Source organism: Eurosta solidaginis, chromosome 3 (assembly GCF_040869045.1).
Source record: "Eurosta solidaginis isolate ZX-2024a chromosome 3, ASM4086904v1, whole genome shotgun sequence".
NCBI classification, from domain to species: Eukaryota; Metazoa; Arthropoda; class Insecta; order Diptera; family Tephritidae; genus Eurosta; species Eurosta solidaginis.
Genome location: NC_090321.1, coordinates 197,853,385 through 197,874,836, shown reverse-complemented (window position 1 = coordinate 197,874,836; position 21,452 = coordinate 197,853,385). Strand labels below are relative to the sequence as shown.

The 21,452-nt window shown below is 38.4% G+C and overlaps 1 protein-coding gene across 3 annotated transcripts; it reads left to right on the top strand.

The window, feature by feature from the left end:
* The first annotated feature begins 10,550 nt into the window (after positions 1 to 10,550).
* On the top strand, positions 10,551 to 18,023 carry muskelin (muskelin 1). 3 transcript variants are annotated; one of them, XM_067774517.1, is made up of 13 exons: positions 10,551 to 10,917; positions 12,884 to 13,096; positions 13,160 to 13,364; positions 13,475 to 13,751; positions 13,830 to 14,098; positions 14,172 to 14,504; positions 14,569 to 14,759; positions 14,817 to 15,021; positions 15,092 to 15,177; positions 16,332 to 16,488; positions 16,555 to 16,738; positions 16,807 to 17,053; positions 17,558 to 18,023. In XM_067774517.1, exons 1-13 carry the CDS (start codon positions 10,706 to 10,708, stop codon positions 17,598 to 17,600), a joined length of 2,622 nt encoding a protein of 873 aa, XP_067630618.1. In that variant the 5' UTR covers positions 10,551 to 10,705; the 3' UTR covers positions 17,601 to 18,023. The 3 variants fall into 3 exon arrangements, with proteins under 3 accessions (XP_067630618.1, XP_067630616.1, XP_067630617.1); XM_067774515.1 differs by having other exon boundaries at positions 14,569 to 15,021; XM_067774516.1 differs by having other exon boundaries at positions 14,569 to 15,021; positions 16,807 to 18,023.
* Positions 18,024 to 21,452: the final 3,429 nt, after the last annotated feature.

The following is a 21,452-nucleotide window of genomic DNA, read 5'->3' as shown; positions in this document are numbered from 1 at the left end:
ACTCCTAGTGCCGTTTTGTTGTTCCTATGTATATTTTCTTGCATTCTTCATTTTCATTGCCTTCACATGTTATTTCATATATAACGTTGTTTTGTTGGAGCTTCTCAATAGGGCTTTTTGTTTTTGTGAATATCGTCGATAATGTATGATTGGATTTGTAGGCAAATGCAATTTTGTGTTTGTTGTTGGTTAGCGTTTTGCTGAAGTTCTCCGTAAGTTTAGGTATGTATGTTACGCTAAAGTATTGTTTCGTTTCTTTCTCTCTTTGTATTGTTGTTATATTTTGTTCGTTTTTTATTTCCATTATTTTGTGATCAACTAGACTTTTTATTAGAGTGCCCGGATAATTATTATTTTTAAGGATTTCGGTAATTTTCCTTAAGTTTTTATCCCAAAATTGTTCGTCGCTTATCGTTATAATTTTGCTTATAAGATTTTTCGCCGTGTTTATTTTATATTTTAGGGGTTGTGAAGAGAAAAAGTTTATTAGACGTCCAGAAGATAGGGGTTTTGCATACCAATCAAAAACGAGATTTCCATTACATTTGTGTATTTTGACGTCGAGGAAGGGAATGCTGCAGTCTTTTTCCATTTCATATGTAAATTGAATTTTGTTATGATAATTGTTTAGGGCTTCTAAGATCTGTTCCACGTCATTTCTTTTAACTATCGCGAAGATATCGTCAATATATTTGACTAGAAATTTTATATTAATGTCAAGTTTTTCCTTAAGTGCCTTAAGTGTGTTGTCAAGTAGGTCGTCCATAATTATATCAGCTATTGTCGGGGAGAGAGGGTTACCCATTGGCATGCCAAACGTTTGTCCATAAATTGTGTCATTGTATTTAAAATAATTGTTGTTTAACAAGCAGAATTTTAATATGTCATGGAATTTGATCTTTGGTATATATGTTGTGGATTTTATTTGGTCCCATTTTTGCATTATTATTCGGATGGCGAGATTGGTGGGGATATTAGTGAACAGAGACATGACATCAAATGACACTAGCACTTCTTCATCATCTACAATAATATTTTGGAGTCTTTCCTTTAATTTAAACACATTCTTGACATTATACTCTTCGGACGTTAAATTTATTTATTTTATTTTTAGTTCTAACAAATTTGTTTAAATAGTCCAATTATGTGAGTTTTCTATATAAATCGTGTTATATTATTCGAAGTGTTTTTGCCTCTTGTTTTGTGCTATTTGTTTGTATGTAATACTGTGATTACTAATATTGAAATGTTACGCACTTATGCCTTTTCTGTTTTTATATTAATGCATTGCTTTTTGTTATTAAAATACACAGATCGCCCTTGAAAAAGCTAGAGAGACTAGCGAAACGTCGGGTTGGAATGGTGAAATAAGTTTGTTTTTATTTGCACCAAACGCTAATGGTCAAAAGAGCCTAAGTAAGCATTAGTAAATGTTATAAATAAATTGACCGGAAAATCACAAAATTTAGTATCTCGGAAGGCCTGCCGAAATTTAAGTACAATTTAATAACAAAAGCTCAAAAACACACAAACAAAAATGAAGCAATATTTTAAGCATATGAAATACAAATATGGCGAACATACATGCATGAGGCTGAAGCACTACAGCAAGCAAGTGGAGAAACTGGCTAAGCAAGTGGAACGCCTCAAGTTCTTGTTGGAATGCAAGACATACGACCTAACACCAAATCATCTCATGAATGTGGTAAAAAACGTAACCATAGAAACTACATCGCAAAAATTGAAACAACAACTACATAATACAAAACGCAACTTCCTTCGAAAAATTTTAAATATGGAAATAACACAAACAAACTTAGACATAAAAATCACGAAAGACTACATGCATCACACGGAAAGAGAGCTGAAACGCGATCTCAGCGAAATAGATTTTACCTCATTTAAAAGCAGACAAAACTTCTTTGGACAGAGAATAACAAAGGAAACACAACCCGTACATACATCTAAAATACACAATTTAAAAACTCAACAATTAAGAAACTTAGGAATAAAGGAAAACAACGATTGGATCGTAAATAAAACGAGTATAGTCTTTCCCGAAGAAGTGAAATGGATTCTCTCACTGGGTAGAAAATTCGCGCTGCCTACAACAAAAAGGAACTTCTCACCCATACATATAATAGCAGAAATGGAACAAGCTATTCAAGCATTAGACGATGAGAGCGAAAAGGAAATGGCGAGAAACAGATTGAGTAACCGGATTCTCCAACTCAAAAGAAATATAAAAAACAACTCAGCGGAAAAATTTATTACAGCAGCTTACAACAAAAGTAAAGCCTTTTTAAACTTACACAAACACAATATAGTGATAACGGACGCAGACAAGGGTAATAAAACAGCGGTAATGTACAAGAGCGAGTATATAAATAAAATGAACACTCTATTAGACGACAAAAACACATACAAAAAAATCAGGGCTGACCCAACTCACACGCTACAAAATAAAAACAATAAAATAGTAGATGATCTTTACAAACAGAAACACATTAACCTTAAAGAAAAACACAAATTATCGTGTTCAGCAGCGTCTGCGCCCAGGCTTTATAGATTGCCCAAAATCCATAAACCCAACACACCCTTACGTCCTATCGTATCGTCCGTAAATGTTCCCTGTTACCATTTAGCAAAATATATAGGAGATAGAATTAAAAATGTAACGTCCGAAGAGTATAATGTCAAGAATGTGTTTAAATTAAAGGAAAGACTCCAAAATATTATTGTAGATGATGAAGAAGTGCTAGTGTCATTTGATGTCGTGTCTCTGTTCACTAATATCCCCACCAATCTCGCCATCCGAATAATAATGCAAAAATGGGACCAAATAAAATCCACAACATATATACCAAAGATCAAATTCCATGACATATTAAAATTCTGCTTGTTAAACAACAATTATTTTAAATACAATGACACAATTTATGCACAAACGTTTGGCATGCCAATGGGTAACCCTCTCTCCCCGACAATAGCTGATATAATTATGGACGACCTACTTGACAACACACTTAAGGCACTTAAGGAAAAACTTGACATTAATATAAAATTTCTAGTCAAATATGTTGACGATATCTTCGCGATAGTTAAAAGAAATGACGTGGAACAGATCTTAGAAGCCCTAAACAATTATCATAACAAAATTCAATTTACATATGAAATGGAAATCTCGTTTTTGATTGGTATGCAAAACCCCTATCTTCTGGACGTCTAATAAACTTTTTCTCTTCACAACCCCTAAAATATAAAATAAACACGGCGAAAAATCTTATAAGCAAAATTATAACGATAAGCGACGAACAATTTTGGGATAAAAACTTAAGGAAAATTACCGAAATCCTTAAAAATAATAATTATCCGGGCACTCTAATAAAAAGTCTAGTTGATCACAAAATAATGGAAATAAAAAACGAACAAAATATAACAACAATACAAAGAGAGAAAGAAACGAAACAATACTTTAGCGTAACATACATACCTAAACTTACGGAGAACTTCAGCAAAACGCTAACCAACAACAAACACAAAATTGCATTTGCCTACAAATCCAATCATACATTATCGACGATATTCACAAAAACAAAAAGCCCTATTGAGAAGCTCCAACAAAACAACGTTATATATGAAATAACATGTGAAGGCAATGAAAATGAAGAATGCAAGAAAATATACATAGGAACAACAAAACGGCCACTAGGAGTTCGGCTCGCAGAACATGAAGCAGATATACGAAAGAAAAAACAAAGCACAGCATTATGTCAACACACAACGCAAACTGGGCATGCAGCTGATCTACAAAACACAAGAATCATAGACAAAAATAAACAAGGAAAAGCCAGGTACACATTAGAAAGCCTGCGAATATTGCAAAGAAGAGACAAGACAATAAACAAAAAGGAAGATACAGATGACGTTGCTGCTGCCTACACCCTCTGTCTCTAACATTAATTCGTTTTAGTATGACAATGATACCACTATGGAATGGTACCGAAAATATTTTTAGTTCTAACAAATTTGTTTAAATAGTCCAATTATGTTAGTTTTCTATATAAATCGTGTTATATTATTCGAAGTGTTTTTGCCTCTTGTTTTGTGATATTTGTTTGTATGTAATACTGTGATTACTAATATTGAAATGTTACGCACTTATGCCTTTTCTGTTTTTATATTAATGCATTGCTTTTTGTTATTAAAATACACAGATCGCCCTTGAAAAAGCTAGAGAGACTAGCGAAACGTCGGGTTGGAATGGTGAAATAAGTTTGTTTTTATTTGCACCAAACGCTAATGGTCAAAAGAGCCTAAGTAAGCATTAGTAAATGTTATAAATAAATTGACCGGAAAATCACAAAATAAAAAATTTAATTTCTTCAGTTATATCCGTCCCCGAAACAAAACGAAAAAATATATTAAACGTTGTTTGCATCCCCGTGCCTTTGTAAATTATGAAAGGCAACTTTACTCCACCGATGACTAGAGAAAAAGTGATTTACAGTTTCCAACACTTTTTAGCCTTATAATCGCTTCAACAATGTCTAAAACATTTTCTAACTAATTACACAAATTTACATACAAAAAAATGTAAACAAACATCTTATTCTTCCTTTTTTTCAAGCCTGCGTATGCCCAGACACCAACATTGGTGTACGCTTAGCTACATGAAGCTTTCATGCTTTGTCGCTTTCATGCTGCTTACACCTCGTGTGTAGCTCTCCATTCAAGTACATGTGTTCGACATCAAAGCGTACAGATTTCGCCTGCAGCGTCTATGACGCGTAGCCTCGTGAGCACCTTGCCTAACACTGTCAACACTTCGATGCACATTTGAAAAACAGCGAGTGTATTTTTTATTACTATGGCACATCAACTTTTCATATAGATGCCCGCAAGATGTTGCGTTTGTTAATATAAAGGACCTTCAGACTAATGCCCGGTTATTAAGTGCGAGTTTAAACAACAATTGAAGTTGAGTAGCATTGTGGATAAAACAAGTGTGATATCTTTTCCGTCAACTGCCTGACAGGATGTTCAAGATGGCTACTTTTTAGCATGCTGGCAGCCAAGGCGAATTCAGTACAGGTGGTGTTATCCCAACAGCTGATTGCTTCTTCTTGATTATTTTCCATACAACGCCTGCTACTACAATATGTCAGTTAATCGAAATCAAAGAAAATTTTCTTTTGACTTAACATTCTTCTGCACGGAGAATTGGTTGAATTCGTTTTGCCACCACCTGGTATGGATTCGCCTTGGTTGGTAGCTGACAGGGAGATTGGCTCTCGCAAATGGGCAGAGAATGAAAGTAAGGTTTGTTTTTAGCTCGCCGTTATAAAATTTAAGTACAACGAGTTGCCGTTTGTGTTTTAAAAAAGGTTTTTTTTTTTTTTAATGTGTATACCGAAAATCAAACTACATACTAATATGCACATTTAAATTTAGTAAATGGAAAAAATATTTGTATTTATTAGGCAATTCATCCCAGCACAAACATTTTGGCAAAAATATGAGCAGCCAGTTAGATAGATAGATAAATAATTAATTGAGGATCGCACTGCGACCATTGGTCTATTGTGCCCTCAACTGCTTCACAGCACCTCATCCAAGCCGACTTCTCTGATGAACCCTAGCAGTTCACCTGGCTTGAGGGATTTGATGTGAGAATGCCCTGGCCATGGTGAGCCCAAAAACCAGCCAGTTAAGTAAACAGTCCTCTATAAGAATTTTTGAAAAACGCTATTGAGCTAATGATTTAAGAAATCGAACAGCGATTGAACAGGTGATCGAGGCTGTTTTCTATTGTGAACATTGTTTTTTTCCACGGTGTCTGGATAACTGTTCATTGGAACGTGAGGTTTGTCATCTGTTCAACAACGAAGAAAAAAAGTCAAATGATAAATTGTTGAAGTGCCAATATACGCTATTTGCATTGTTTTCAATACAAAAAATTCATACATTTTTTTAAAACTATTCTTTAACTATTGACGTCTATTACTTTATTATAAATATCAGCTAAGCCATTCATATTTAATTGGGAAGATACAAAAATTCATTGCGTGTAATTAGCCCTCTATAAAACCACAAGGAAGTTTTTTCAACTTTTATTCGGATATCTTGCGATAAGAATGGATGCTTTGTCACCCACTGCCTGTGTTGATGCTGCTTATTGTACTACATCATCGCCATCCAATGAGAGAATAAAGCCTGAGGACCCCAGGAGCTACAACAACAACCCCAGGAGCAACACAGCGGTGGCTGAAACTCAACTTGCCGAAGTCGAAAAGCTTTCTTATGAGATTCACCGTTACTCCAGTTTTTCCACCAACTATTTCCCTGAGTAAGCATATTTGTATGTACATAATTTGGTAAAAGTCTAGAACAGGGGTCGGCTGCTAATAAACGTCCAAAAATATGAAGGGAGACTTCAAAAGACGCGTATTGACCTCGAAAACGATAATCCGAAGGCGAAAATAAAAATGTTATCTATGTTCCGAGATATTTGCAGCTGAATTAGGCGATTTTCATGTGGTAATGTCCACCCCATTTGTGGACTGACCAGGGTGTAGTAGTAACCTAATCGCTACAAGGAGTAACCTACAACAACAACCGATAACACTCCCCAAAGCCTTCGGGGAGTAACCTAATCGCTACAACAACAACTGACCAGGGTGATTTTTTATAAGCACGTACGGAGGCCCAAAATACTGTGGTTCCTACCCCCGGATTGGGAGGGATCAGGGGTCATTTTCCGTTAATATATTTTGAACGAGACATTTTCCGCCTTCGGATTATTGATACTGATGTCTACACGCGTCATTTGACACCTGTCGGAATATTTTTAGACGCTTATTAGAAGTCGACCTCTGTTCTAGACTATAATAATTTGAAAAAAAAAAAAAAAAATATTTGCATAACTCTGGCGCTATCTATGCGCCGTTTGTTTTTTTGCAAATTTATTGAGTGTATTTTTGTTTTGCTGTTTGCGTTACAAATATATTACTTAGCGCAGAATAAATGACCATACGAGTGGCTTGTGAGAAATATAATATATGTATGTATATAAGTATTTATGTGCAAATTTGTTGATGCCTTACTCAGTCGGTGCAATACAAACACATTATTCTTTCTATCGCCATGGCGTAGCGGCAAAAAAAAAAAAACTCCAGAAAGGCCATTTTTATTGTAGCCGAAAAAACGGTCAACTGACGTGGGAACGACCCCTCTAACCTTCGGGTATGTGGATTTTAGTTGCCTCGTAAAGACAGGCATTATTTACAGCGGAATTATTCCATGCTAAACCCGCCGGGCCACTCTCGAAAAGGGGTAAGGTGTGTTGAAATTACACCTTGACCGTATGTACTTTCAGGTTCTTTGTTGTTGTTGTAGCAGTGCTTCGCCCCACCTAATGGTGCGACCGATCCCAAATTGTCATCAATATCCTCTAACGGGAGTCCAAGGAAACTTGCTGATTCAACAGGGCCGGACCATAATGAGAGGGGTGTTAGAGGCTTTGGTTCCACATTACAATTAAAGAGATGGTTGGTGTCATGTGGGGACACATTGCAAGCGGGGCATACATTTTGTATGGGTTGATTCTGGATAGGTAAGAGTTTAGCCTGTTACAGTATCCAGAACGAAGTTGAGCTAGAGTGACTCGCGTTTCCCTGGGGAGTATGCGTTCCTCTGCCGCAAGTTTTGGGTTCTGTTCTTTGAGTACTAGATTCACCGGGAAATTCCTGGCATAAAGGTCCGACGCCTGTTTGTGGAGTTCACTGAGGACCTGCTTGTGTTTTTTTGCTTAATATGGCTGAGTTCTCAAATGCCGTATTTCCTCATAATGCTTACGGAGATACTCCTTGAACCCCTGGGCGGTGTTGGCTCATCAATCAGATTCCTGTTGGGATGCCCAGGTTGCCGGGTATTTAACAGAAACTTTTTGGTTAGCATCTCATTTCTCTCCCTGATGGGGAGTATTCTCGCCTCATTATGTAGGCGGTGTTCTTGGGACATAAGACAGCTCGTGGCGGTTCTGAGGGCAGTATTTTGGCAGGCCTGTAGCTTCTTCCAGTGAGTAGTTTTAGGCTTGGCGACCATATAGGGGACGCGTAGCATGCAATCGGCTGACCATTTGCCTTGTATGTGGTAATGAGCGTTCCTTTGTCTTTTCCCCCAAGTACTGCCAGCAAGAGATTTGAGGATTTTATTACGGCTCTGGATTTTCGGTACAATTGCGGCTGCATGCTCACCATAAGGTACTGGATACTTCCTTTTGGCCGACTCATTCTGTGGTTCATGTATACTCTAAAAAGCATGTCAATACGTCAAAAAACTAAGAGACCTGTGCTGTGAGAGCAGCACATACCTTGATAGCTGTCTACCGTCCTGTTCAAAAGGTGAAGGAGTTGATAATATTTCCATAAATGGCACCCAAAAGCAATTGAGTGTCTACTTTCAAAATGTCTCCGGAATGCGAACTAAGTCTAACGTAATGTACAATATGAGTTCGCTTGTGGACTATGACGTGTTCGTTCTTATTGAAACCTGGCTAAATCCTGAGTTCCTTGATGCTGAGTTTTTTGACTCTAATCTGTACACTGTCTATCGCAAGGATCGCGATTTTTCCAAAACTGGACTCTCTAGAGGCGGTGGAGTTTTAATTGCCATACGCCGGCACATCAGCTCGTCGCTTGTGGAGGTGAAGGATCAAGAGTCGCTTTTGGACCAACCGTGTGTCTCAGTTCGCGGCATCTCTGAAATTTTTATCTGTGTGTCATACATTCCACCGTCTAGTCTAGACTCACTTTATAAGTCTCATATAGATAATATTACTGATTTAGTTCGTTTTTGTGATAGTGGCAACTTTTGCATATTGGGTGACTTTAATTTACCTAATATTGAATGGTCTTACGTCGATAATAACTACTCATTAGTTCCGAACAATGTAAACACCACTTCTGAGATTTACCTTATTGACAGTTTCTCAAGTGTTAGTCTTTCTCAGATCAACGGCTTCACCAATCAACTGTCGAGAATTCTTGATCTCGTCTTTCTTAATGATAATTTTAGCTGTACGGTCACCGAATGCCTGGAACCGTTGTCGTGCTCTGGTTTGCACCACATTCCGCTTATCCTCTAAGTAGAATTCTATAACTTCGAAAGTATTGGAACTCTGAATGAGGATCCTACTTTTTCATTTAGACGTGGAAATTATGACTGTATATATCAGGAAGTTTCTTCCGTTGATTGGGAAGCCCTGTTTTGGGGATGTGATCTTGCTCGATGCTTCAGCTTATTTAAAAACGTTGTAAATAAAATCTGCATTAACAATATACCTCAGAAAATGAAGCGGTGTTACAGAATACCATGGTATACTAGAAAACTAAAGAGGCTTAAGAATCAGAGGAATAGGTTTTACAAAAAGTTCAAGGCCACTAAGCTAATGGCGTATAAAGAAAAATACCTGCGTTATTCCAAATCGTTCAAAGCGTTAGGCAAGAGGCTCCATGGTAACTATGTTCGTAATTTTGAATCCGACATTAAGGAAAACCCTAGGGCATTCTGGACTTATGTAAAGTCCAAAAAACGATGCTCAAGTATCCCTGCCTCAGTCATCTATAATTCTGAGCATGCTTCATCAACAGCTGAAGCGGCCAACCTTTTTGCAGCCTTCTTCTGCTCCAATTTCATGACGCCACCGGAAGACCCGCAGGAGTTGCCCACTGTGGTTGACAATTGAAGATATGGTCGATGGAATCCAGAATATTAAATCATCTACCCATACTGATATTGACGGCTTATCGTCTTATCTTCTGAAAAATTGTTTGGCTCTGGCATTTCCCCTCCTTTTAATTTTCAACAAATCTTTAGAGTGCGGCGAATTTATTGATGCGTGGAAGATAACCTTCATCAGCCCTATTTTCAAGTGTGGTAGCAAGAACAATGTCGCGAATTATAGGCCCATTGCAAAATTATCATCTGTTTCAAAATTATTCGAGTACATTGTGAAACAAAAAAATGTACTTTGCTGTTAAACCTCTAATCACTGAAAATCAGCATGGTTTTATGGCCGGTAGATCCACTGTAACAAACCTATCTATCTTCTCTGATTTTTGCATATCTTCTTTTAATGACCGTTGTCAAGTTGATACTGTGTACACCGACTTCTCAAAAGCATTTGATAAAGTTAATCATTCTATCCTGATTTCTAAATTGACTCGCGTGGGCTTCCACTCGATGTTTTTATCATGGATTAAATCATACCTCCACCAGCGTATCTGTGTTGTGGTTATTGACAATAACTCTTCAAACACATTCACAGCCACCTCCGGGGTGCCTCAAGGTAGCATACTTGGCCCATTACTTTTTGTAATTTTTATAAACGATATTTCCACCTGCTTCCAGCACTCTAATTTTCTATTATACGCTGATGACCTAAAGATTTTTAATACCATCGCAAACTCAGACGACGTGAGTAAAATGCAATCTGATTTAGATAACGTTGCTGTTTGGTGTCGTGCCAATAACTTGCCACTAAACTATTCTTTAACTATTGACGTCTATTACTTTATTATAAATATCAGCTAAGCCATTCATATTTAATTGGGAAGATACAAAAATTCATTGCGTGTAATTAGCCCTCTATAAAACCACAAGGAAGTTTTTTCAACTTTTATTCGGATATCTTGCGATAAGAATGGATGCTTTGTCACCCACTGCCTGTGTTGATGCTGCTTATTGTACTACATCATCGCCATCCAATGAGAGAATAAAGCCTGAGGACCCCAGGAGCTACAACAACAACCCCAGGAGCAACACAGCGGTGGCTGAAACTCAACTTGCCGAAGTCGAAAAGCTTTCTTATGAGATTCACCGTTACTCCAGTTTTTCCACCAACTATTTCCCTGAGTAAGCATATTTGTATGTACATAATTTGGTAAAAGTCTAGAACAGGGGTCGGCTGCTAATAAACGTCCAAAAATATGAAGGGAGACTTCAAAAGACGCGTATTGACCTCGAAAACGATAATCCGAAGGCGAAAATAAAAATGTTATCTATGTTCCGAGATATTTGCAGCTGAATTAGGCGATTTTCATGTGGTAATGTCCACCCCATTTGTGGACTGACCAGGGTGTAGTAGTAACCTAATCGCTACAAGGAGTAACCTACAACAACAACCGATAACACTCCCCAAAGCCTTCGGGGAGTAACCTAATCGCTACAACAACAACTGACCAGGGTGATTTTTTATAAGCACGTACGGAGGCCCAAAATACTGTGGTTCCTACCCCCGGCCAATAACTTGCCACTAAATGTTAGCAAATGCTTTCTTGTAAGCTTTTATAAATCACGTGGCCTCATTCCCACTTCCTACTCTCTCGATGGTACCCACCTCTCAACTCTTAACGAGATAAAGGACTTGGGGGTTGTCTTCGATTCGAAATTTTCTTTCACGACTCATATAAATTCTACTATTGCTAAGGCGTATTCACTTCTGGCTTTTATTAGGCGTTCCTGCACAGACTTCACGGATCCCTACACCCTCAAGTTATTGTTCACTGCTCTAGTTCGTTCGAAGCTGGAATATGCCTGTTTTATTTGGAGGCCGTATCATGAATGCCATATTGTTAGGCTTGAACGTGTGCAGAAAGCGTATGTTCGGTTCGCGCTGCGCTCGATGAACTTTTCTGAACCAATTCCATCTTATGAATTCAGGTGCTCACTTATCAAATTAGAGTCCCTGGAATGCAAAAGAACTCTCCTATCGCTCACGTTTGTTTATGACATCATTAATGGTGTATTTGATGCACCTTGTCTCCTCAGGAGTTTCCAATTCCATATCCCTATAAGGCCTCTTCGCAATATACTGATTTTCTATACGGATTGTGTCCGAACCCTCTATGCCTCAAACGCACCTTTGCTTAGAGCTATGACCGACTTTAATCGCATCTCTGATTCTTCAGCTATTGATTTTGCTCTTTCTAAGTTTACTTTTAAAACTATACTTATTGATATCTTTTCAAACAGATAAATGTGCTGTTCAATCTCGTTATAGCATGTAAGTTTTATTGTGTCTATACTCAACTTATGTACTATACTATTAAATAATTATCTAATTTTAATTCAACATTGTTATCTAGTCTGTAAGGGCTTTAAATGTCATAGACTGAAATAAAGAAAGAAAATGTAGATCCTGATCAAACATCACACCCAAGATTTTGGGGTGTAGGACAGTCGGTAGCGTAGTGCCATCGACGTGGATGTTCAAAATGGTCGACATTTGGGACGTCCATGTTGTAAATAAGGTCGCGGAGCATTTAGGCGGTGATAATTCCACGTTTCGCGAGGCGAAAAAACTAGAGAGATCAGGGCGGTAGCCGTTTATTCTATTGCAAAGCTCATCGATCTGTGGGCCTGGGCTTGTGGCCATTATTGTGCAGTCATCGGCGTAGGAAACGATAGTAACTCCTTCTGGTGGAGAAAGTAGCTTAGATATGTAGAAATTAAACAAAAGGGGGGTAGGACACCACCCTGTGGCACCCCTTGTTTAATTCTTCTTGGTTTTGATATTTTGTTTCTAAATTGCACCGATGCCCTGCCGACCACCCAGATAATTTACGGTCCACCTTTTAAGACATGGGGGAAGGGTAGACCCTCCCAGGTCTTGCAGTAACGTGCCATGGTTGACCGTATCAAAAGCTTTTGATAGGTCTAGTGCAACGAGTACTGTTCTATGGTGGGGGTTTTGATTTAAACCGCAATTTATCTGAGTGCCAATGGCATTTAGCGAACGATTGTTTTAATTTATATCTTAACTCAATAAATCAACCCAAAACTCAAACTGTAATTGTTTCTGCCTTTCTTTTTTTTTTAGAAATATACTTGTCGATTGCCCCAGTGACCAATCCTCACGCTGGTCAGCGCATACCAACAATCCACCACAGTATCTCACACTTAAATTAAAACGGCCGGCGATTGTTAAAAGAATTAAATTTGGCAAATTTGAAAAATCCCATGTTTGTAATATAAAGAAGTTTCGAATTTTCGGTGGTCTTGATGAGGATCGTATGGTCTTACTTCTAGAAGGGTGAGACTCTAGAAATTGTACACAGGCGCATAATTAGTAAATACAATTAAATTTTTTGTTTAGCGGGTTAAGAAATGACAATATACCAGAAGTATTCAATTTACGTTGCAAGACTGAAGACGGCTCGGAAGAATTACCCATTTTGTATATGAAAATAGTACCTCTACTTTCATGGGGCCCTACATTTAACTTTAGCATATGGTATATAGAATTGCATGGTCAGGATGATCCAATGTATACGAGCGAAAGCTTGAAAAATTATAACATGGTAAGCGAAATGGAACAGTCATATTTAATGAGAAATGTGCTGTAATAATGGAAATCAGCTGGAATTTAAATATGGTACTTATATTAAACTTTCTTTTAATTTTTATAAAGCTGCGTGAAGTTGAAATAGTAAAATTATGCCTTAAACATTTTCGCCAGCAAGGTTATGATGCAGCTTTTAGAGCGCTACAGGAGCAAACACAAGTTCAGCTCGAACACACGGTTATAAGTGAGTTACACAAATGTCTGGTTGTAAGCGGTGATTATGAAAGAGTTGAGCAACTTATAACTGACTGTGTAAATGAGGGTTTAATAGATTTGTATCTAGCACAACAAGATTATAAGCACACTTGGCGTATGCAACATACACAGAGCAGTATCCAACCAGGTGCGTTGCAATGATTATTATTCATATGTTACATACTGCATCACAATAAAAACTAAAATATATCATAATCTCCTGCAGGCAATAGAGGTGGTCACCAATTAGTTGTGGATACAAAAAAGTGTTTGGTGTATCTATATGGTGGTTGGGATGGCTATCGTGATCTTAGTGATTTGTGGGTATTTGATATAGGTAACAATAGCTGGTCGCTGCTTTTCGAACAAACTGAACTTTTTAATGGACCTACACCACGCTCATGTCACAAGATGGTTTTCGATGCAATTAGTGAGAATATTTTTATGTTAGGTCGTTATTTGGATAATTCTATACGTACCACCGATTATATCAAAGTATGTATTCGTACGTAAAAAAAAACTACATAATGCAATATTATTATAATATATACGCATCTTAAATGTATAGAGCGACTTCTTTCTTTATGATACACGTGCACGCACCTGGTTACAAATTTGTGATGATACAAGTCAAGTAGGTGGACCGCATCTTGTCTATGATCATCAAATGTGCATTGATAGCGACAAACGTACAATTTATGTATTTGGCGGAAAAATACTTACACCACGCAGTGTTTCAAACACCACATCAAATGAAGCTGAATATTCTGGTCTTTTTTCATATCATATTGCTACTAATACTTGGTCACAAATTCTTGTCGATTGTCATCATCCGACTGCTGCACAGCCTGATGTATTATCAATAAAATCACGTATCACACATTGTATGGTGTTTCACATGGTAAAGGGTTTATGGATTTTATTTCTTATATTGCATTTTATACATATTTTAATATATTTTTTAGAAAAATCGGAAACTATATATTTATGGTGGCCAGCGCGGTAAAGAAGACATCGACGACTTCATTACATATGATGTAGACACTCAAGCCATATCCGTGCTAAATAAAGATAATACTGTATGTGGAGGTGCTGGTGGTAGTAGCGTATGTAGCCACAACACCGTAAGCGATGCTAAAAATGAGCCATCACCAGGGTATACTTTGCGTGCTACAATTGATTGTGATCGTGATGAAATTTATATTTTCTCCAGTCTGAGTAAACTAAAAGATCGGCGTGATATTCAACATATCGATGCATCAAATTCATTTTGGGTATATTCGCTGAGAACGTATACTTGGTCCCGCATTTATACCTGCCGTCATAATTCTGATGCTGGAAACATTTCCTTGAAGAGTGATATGCTTGAGCCGTGTCCACGTTACGCTCATCAGTTAGTCTATGATGATGTAGCAAAGGTTTGAAAATATTTGTTTCAGTCTTTAAAATACGTAGTCTAACTATTGGCTTCAATTGTGTAATTTTCAGAAGCATTACCTTTTTGGTGGAAATCCAGGGAAGTCGGCGCGGCCACAAATGCGTTTGGATGATTTTTGGACGCTTGTATTAGAAAAGTATGATACTTACGAATATAGTAGTTACCGTCACCTGTAATGCAAATTGCTCCAACTAGCATCAGTCCCGTCATTTTAAAAACAACTACCTAATCAGTTCAGTTTTCGTATAAAACGATATTATGTGTTAGATTTTTCCCATATATATGAAAGGCAATCAGCCCAATTCTAAACAAAAAATCCTTGCGAGTATTATCCCTTCTCACATTGCTCGTGTTCTATATAAAAAATCCTTGTCAGTTTTTTCACTTAACTTCGGTTAAACAATAATAGAAATGCGCAAAAAAAAAAACGCGGGAATAAAAAAATCCTTACTTACTTAATTGGCGCTTAACCGTCTAAACGGTTATGGCCGAACAGATTTTGCTTTGACAAGGACATCAATCAGCCGGGCATCTGCACCAATACCATTCAGGGAGCGGACGTTCCAGGTGCATGCCCTCAATTAATTGTCCTTCAAGCGTTTGCCATGGTCGTCATCAATAGAGTGTACTTATCCGAGGCTTGTTGGTATATTTCATTGGAGTATGTTTTTACGTGGCGGGTCCCAAGCCCAGCGCACAACCCGCTCAGCGGTGGTGAAAATATTAATTGCACGTTTATATAGCGAGCCGCTTGTTCCAAGACAGACGCCCGCTTGCAGCCGCACCTAGAGGTGTACAGACGCTGCCGATGAGATCTCCCGGGCTAGCCCTTAAACCGATTATGTCAGAGTGGCCTAGCCAGGTTGTCGCCACATTAGCTCAGAGGAACTTGGCCGCAAGCGTTCGTCAGTAGTGAGCTGCTTGGACCGCATGCAAAAGAATCGCTCTGGCCATTCCCAGGTGAATGGCTGTCAGAAGCTTTCCCCACTTTCGTGGACTTCTAGACACGGCTCCACCCTCCAATAAAAAAATCCGCGAGAACAAAATTCCGAAGGAACATTTAGAATTGGGTTGAATATATCTACGTTTTTTTGAACTTCAGGAGACAATCTCTGATTTAAAATAAAGCTTTTATTCTAGCTTATAAACCGAAATTTGTTAGAGATTCGCCAATATGAAACAAACTCTAATCGATTGTTAGTAATAGGTTAATTTATAAATTTTCTGAACCCTAAAAAAGTTGTTTTCACTAACTGTATTTGGTGTATACAACTTAAAATTTATTTTTAGGCCGAAAAGGTGTGAAATCTTGATGCACTGTCGTTACCTTGTGCGTAAATTGCATTACGAAGAAATGGTACGTGTCGATCCACTAAATGCAATGTATTATTTGCGTAATCATGTCGCAGAAGTTATTGATCACTCCAATCCAGAACAACTAAATAATGTAAACACGTTTGATATTAAGATTGAAAAGAAATTAATGCACATTATTATGTATTCTTTGCTTTAGTTTCACAAATTAGCATCTCTGCTGTTTCGAACAGACGATAATTGCACTACAGTTGGCCGTTCACCGCTCGCCACACCTCCTTTAGGTAAGACATTGAAAATGGATAGCAGCGTACAAGTGGGTCATCCGGAAACCCATGATAACAAAGTAAAAATGGCAAATGAGAAACAACAAGAAGATGAAGGTACCACTGCCTTATCTGATCAAATAACATAACAAATTAATTAGTGATTTTGTTTTTTAAATCTACAGAAGATCTTTCAATGGAATCCTGCGATAGCACTGCAACGGCATCATCCGCTTCGGGTAATTCTGATACAGTTATGTCTAGCAGCGCAAGTTCACATGCTCACAATCGTCGAAATACTAGTAAACGTGGGCATAATGATTATCTGCAAGAATTACGTAGGCGTCGCGCTTTTCTCTTCAATAAAATTGTAAAACTTATGCCGTCTAGTATGGTACAACCGGAACGGAATTTAAGCGATTTTGTTGTTATGTAAAATACATTACTAAAACTGCCCAACACTTGGCTGAGTATTGAATCAAACTAATTTTTTTTTTTTTTTTGAAGATAATGACTCACAAAGTAATTTCCCTGTTTTCGAATTTCGTAGTTCTATGGTACAACGGGGACAGAATTTGCATTACTAGAACAACAATAGGCTGGTTATTGAACCAAACTAATTTTTTTGAAGATATTGGTTCATAAAGTAATTTCTCCGCTTTTCGAACTCATAGATATTGGCTTTCGAATTTAATCCCATACTAGTATATAGTTTATATTGCTATTGTTTAAAAAGATAAAAATATAGGCACCAATAAAATAAAGTATATTAGTAACGGTCCAACTTCGAACGCCAATATCTATTGTTTTTAAGGTTAATTTCTAAAAAGTGGAATAATACCTTTTTGATTTTGAAAAATATGTTTGCGTCTAATACTCCGCAAGTCATTTAGTCATATATGGTTATGTTTAATTTAAAATTTTTGTTTTCAACAGATGCGCATTGCAGTTTAAAAGTGAAAATTCAAAATTTTTATAGAATTGTAAATCAAGCTACAAAATTAAAGCCAATTACAATATCGGTTACGAAACATTAGGTATATTTAAAATTAAATTATAGTATTAAAAATATGCCTTAGGAATCAATTAACCGTTAGAGAAATGTATTTTATTGTAAAATCTCCATAGTTGACGAGTTATTTTTGTGAAATCTGAGTTGCTATTAATATATATCGCATACCTGCATAGAGTTCTCTTAAAATCTATGTGTGCGATGTGTTGCGATGTAAACGTACGAATAATTGTTTTTTATAACATGAATGTAACAGACGCTGTACACATTATCTTTGTCAATAATAAAACTGTACTGATTTTTTACTTTACCATATATACTATTATACACATTAAACTTTAAGTGAAAAAAATGCTACAATAAAATATTAGTATCAATATCTTAAGAAAACCTTTTGAAATTTTTGGATTGGAATGCTTATATCAAAGAGTTAAGTCTCTAAACTACTGATCTGTCGGTCGTAATTGGGTAGAGATATTGATATCAAATTTGCTTTGTATTGATGTTGTTGTTGTTGTTGTAGCGATAAGGTTGCTCCCCGAAGGCTTTGGGGAGTGTTATCGATGTGATGGTCCTCTGCCGGATACAGATCCGGTACGCTCCGGTACCACAGCACCATTAAGGTGCTAGCCCGACCATCTCGATTTATGTGGCCACATTAAACCTTCAGGCCATTCTCTCCCTCCCCACCCCCAAGTTCCTTAAGGAAGAGCCTCGTCTGTTAGTGAAACAGGATTCGCCGCGGATAGGTGAGGTTGACAATTGGGTTTGGAGAAGATATATATTGCACTGGCAACCTCAAGGGTTGCGCTACACAGCCCATTGAATCTGGTATTTTAGTCGCCTCTTACGACTGATCCCCTAATCCCCCATCGGGTTAGGGGATCAGAATATACCCGCGGTAGGTATGCCTGTCGTAAGAGGCGACTAAAATACCAGATTCAAGGGGCTGGGTAGCGCAACCCTTCAGGTTGCCAGCGCAATATATAGCTTCCCCAAACCCAATTGTCAACCTCACCTATCCGCGGCGAATCCTGTTTCACTAACAGACGAGGCTCTGGCGACCCCAAGCTCCATATGGAACTTGGGGGCAGTGAGGGAGGGAATGGCCTGAAGGTTTAATGTGGCCACATAAATCGTTCCCGAGATGGTAGGGCTAGCACCTTAATGGTGCTGTGGTACCGGAGCGTACCGGATCTGTATCCGGCAAAGGACCATCACATCGATAACACTCCCAAAGCCTTCGAGGAGCAACCTTATCGCTACAACAACAACAACAACTGATCCCCTAACCCGCTGGGGGAGCTTTGTATTGATGTTTTTCATCAGCAGTTTTAATATGATACCCACAGCATTTGTCATAAATGACCTAGCCGATTTTGGCCTTGCACAACAGGTCACCCCAGCTATCTCTGTTCCACGACAACTGACTACAATTGGAAGCCACATGGGAGATACATTTTTCATCCTCTTGCCTCTCACATGTCATTGGAAGTCTCCCTCTACCTCGTATTCGTTCACTCACATAACTTCATTCTTGGGCTTTTGTTCGCTGCACTGTCTTCATATCGCATCACAGATAGGACCATACATTGTCAGTACTTCTAGCGGCTTAAAATAAACTTTAAACCGTAAGCTAGACCTTTAGTGATGCAACGACACAAGTAGCAATTAATTATATGCAGGAAACATACATACAGACAGAAAACAATTTAAAAATTCTTTATTTGGATTCAGTTCCTGGTCACGGGGCTAGAATATTTTTCTTCAAGTCTTCTCCTTCCCAGTCTTTGAGAAACTGCCCACATCAACTTTGTTTTCAAAATTGCTCATGAATATTTCTTATACATATTTAGCAAGTTCCTCGCGCAACTAGGGGTGAATGAATGACCTAGAAGCCTCAACGTGGCCCTTCAAAATCGTTCCCGATATAGTCGGTCTAGTACCAGATCTATATCCAAAAAGGACCATCACCTTCGGGAAGTTTCACTATAAGTACAACATGGTGATGCTGTCGAATGCCCCAGTCTGTTTTTTTAGATGTGAACCCTAGATTGCGAGGTCATCTGGGGGAGTATTTATGAAATTTGTTTCGTGTCGATGCACTGAAAACACATGAACACATAAATGCACCACATTTTCATACATATATGCAGGCACATGCTAGAGGCAGGACCAGCTAGAAATACAATTCGACATTAACAACGCCCAAGGGCATCCCGTAGCCTACGCCTCAGCGACCCCCACTACCTTCCAGCATCTCTGCTGCTCAGCAAGCCATAACAAATACCCGCTGCTGCTTGCGCCCTACGGCGCCACCAGCTCATACGGCCGCTCCCACTCATAATTACAATATCCGTAGTAGAGTCGGTAGCAATGCCGAACATCAGCCCCAGCCCCCGTATTCTTCTGCCCTCTTTTCCGGCAGCAATCGTGTAGGTCAGGGAAACATGCTCTTAGTCCCTACCACCCTTTACACCGTTTGCCAGCACAGAATATTGTAACGAATTTGCTTGCAATTCCTCTTATTTGCCTTTTTGCTAAGTTCGTATCACTAAACTGTTGAATAAATAACTCCAATATTGACTTTGCAACTAGCTGGCTTAATAACCAAACTGATAGCTTACATGAAGCTGACTTTGAAAATAATACTGCTATTGCTCGCTAGATATCGTCTTAATCGAAACCTCAAATCAAACTGAATTCCAGCGCCTCTACAATTGCCGCCTTTTATACTCTCGGATTTCAACGTTCGCATCTTCTAGGCGCTTCCAGAATCTACTAGTCCAGCAGCTCTCAAACTTCTCAGCTGTAACTACAATTGCACGATTTTATAGTTTTTTCTCATTGCATACTTTCAGGAGTATCTCAGATATATGCATGTGTTTGTGCATTGACTCTCCGCTGCTCGTATACGTACATGGTACATATGTGTAGACGCAATTATTGTTTCGTTTATGTAGATACATAATGATTGATCTATGGATGTGAATTCACGTCACTGCTTAGCATCGGCTTAGAAACGATAACATCGCTCAGTGCTGCTAACATTCGTTACACTGCCCTCCACCTAAGTCTGATCAGACAAATCTCTCGATCTATACGCTGCCAGCCTTTCCAAATGAACCACTCTTCTAATCCGTGGTTTCCCAGTGGTTTGTATGCGATAGATGGTATCACTGATCTTCTTCACAACTTTGTACGGGCCTTACCAACTGCACCGAATCTTGGATGGAACACCTTTCCGCCGGTGAGGGTTGTATAACAGTACCAAATCTCCCTCCAAGAAACCTTCCGAATTTTTGTTCTCATTGTACCTGCGTTTCATCTTACTACTCATTAGTCTTGATCGTTCCCTCGCACTCTGTTGTTTGGCCAATGAACTTCTTCGCAGAGCTTGCACTTGACGGATTGACTTTGCATCATCATTATCGTCTGGACGTTTCACAACAGTAGTGCGCGCTGGCTTGAAACCACCCTTCCATTCCATCTGAAAAATTCTTTCAGTCACTTTAGTGCGTCCATTAGGTTTTGTCGATGCCGGTGTTTTTCTCGCAGGTACTTTTAATTTCGGTTTATTTGGCACATTCGATCCATCAACCTTTTCTTTTGACTTTCGTGGCCTTTGTCGAGTCTTCTCCACCATGACTCGACTACTACTGAACCCTTTCTCCAACTTGAAGTTGAGTGGTATATCCTGGTTCTCATAACGCATCACCCTTCTCTGTATATCGATCTTGATGTCGTGGTCAACCATGAAGTCCACTCCCAATATGACTTCTTCAACGATCTTCGCCACAACGAATTTGTGTAGAACCG

What these genes read in the sequence shown, in the direction of transcription:
- muskelin (XM_067774515.1), top strand. Translation starts at nt 10,706, where the DNA reads ATGGATGCTTTGTCACCCACTGCCTGTGTTGATGCTGCTTATTGTACT. An exon ending in GCTTGAAAAATTATAACATG is followed by an intron (nt 13,365 to 13,474) that starts GTAAGCGAAATG and finishes ATTTTTATAAAG; the next exon opens with CTGCGTGAAGTTGAAATAGT. An exon ending in GAAACAACAAGAAGATGAAG is followed by an intron (nt 16,739 to 16,806) that starts GTACCACTGCCT and finishes TTAAATCTACAG; the next exon opens with AAGATCTTTCAATGGAATCC.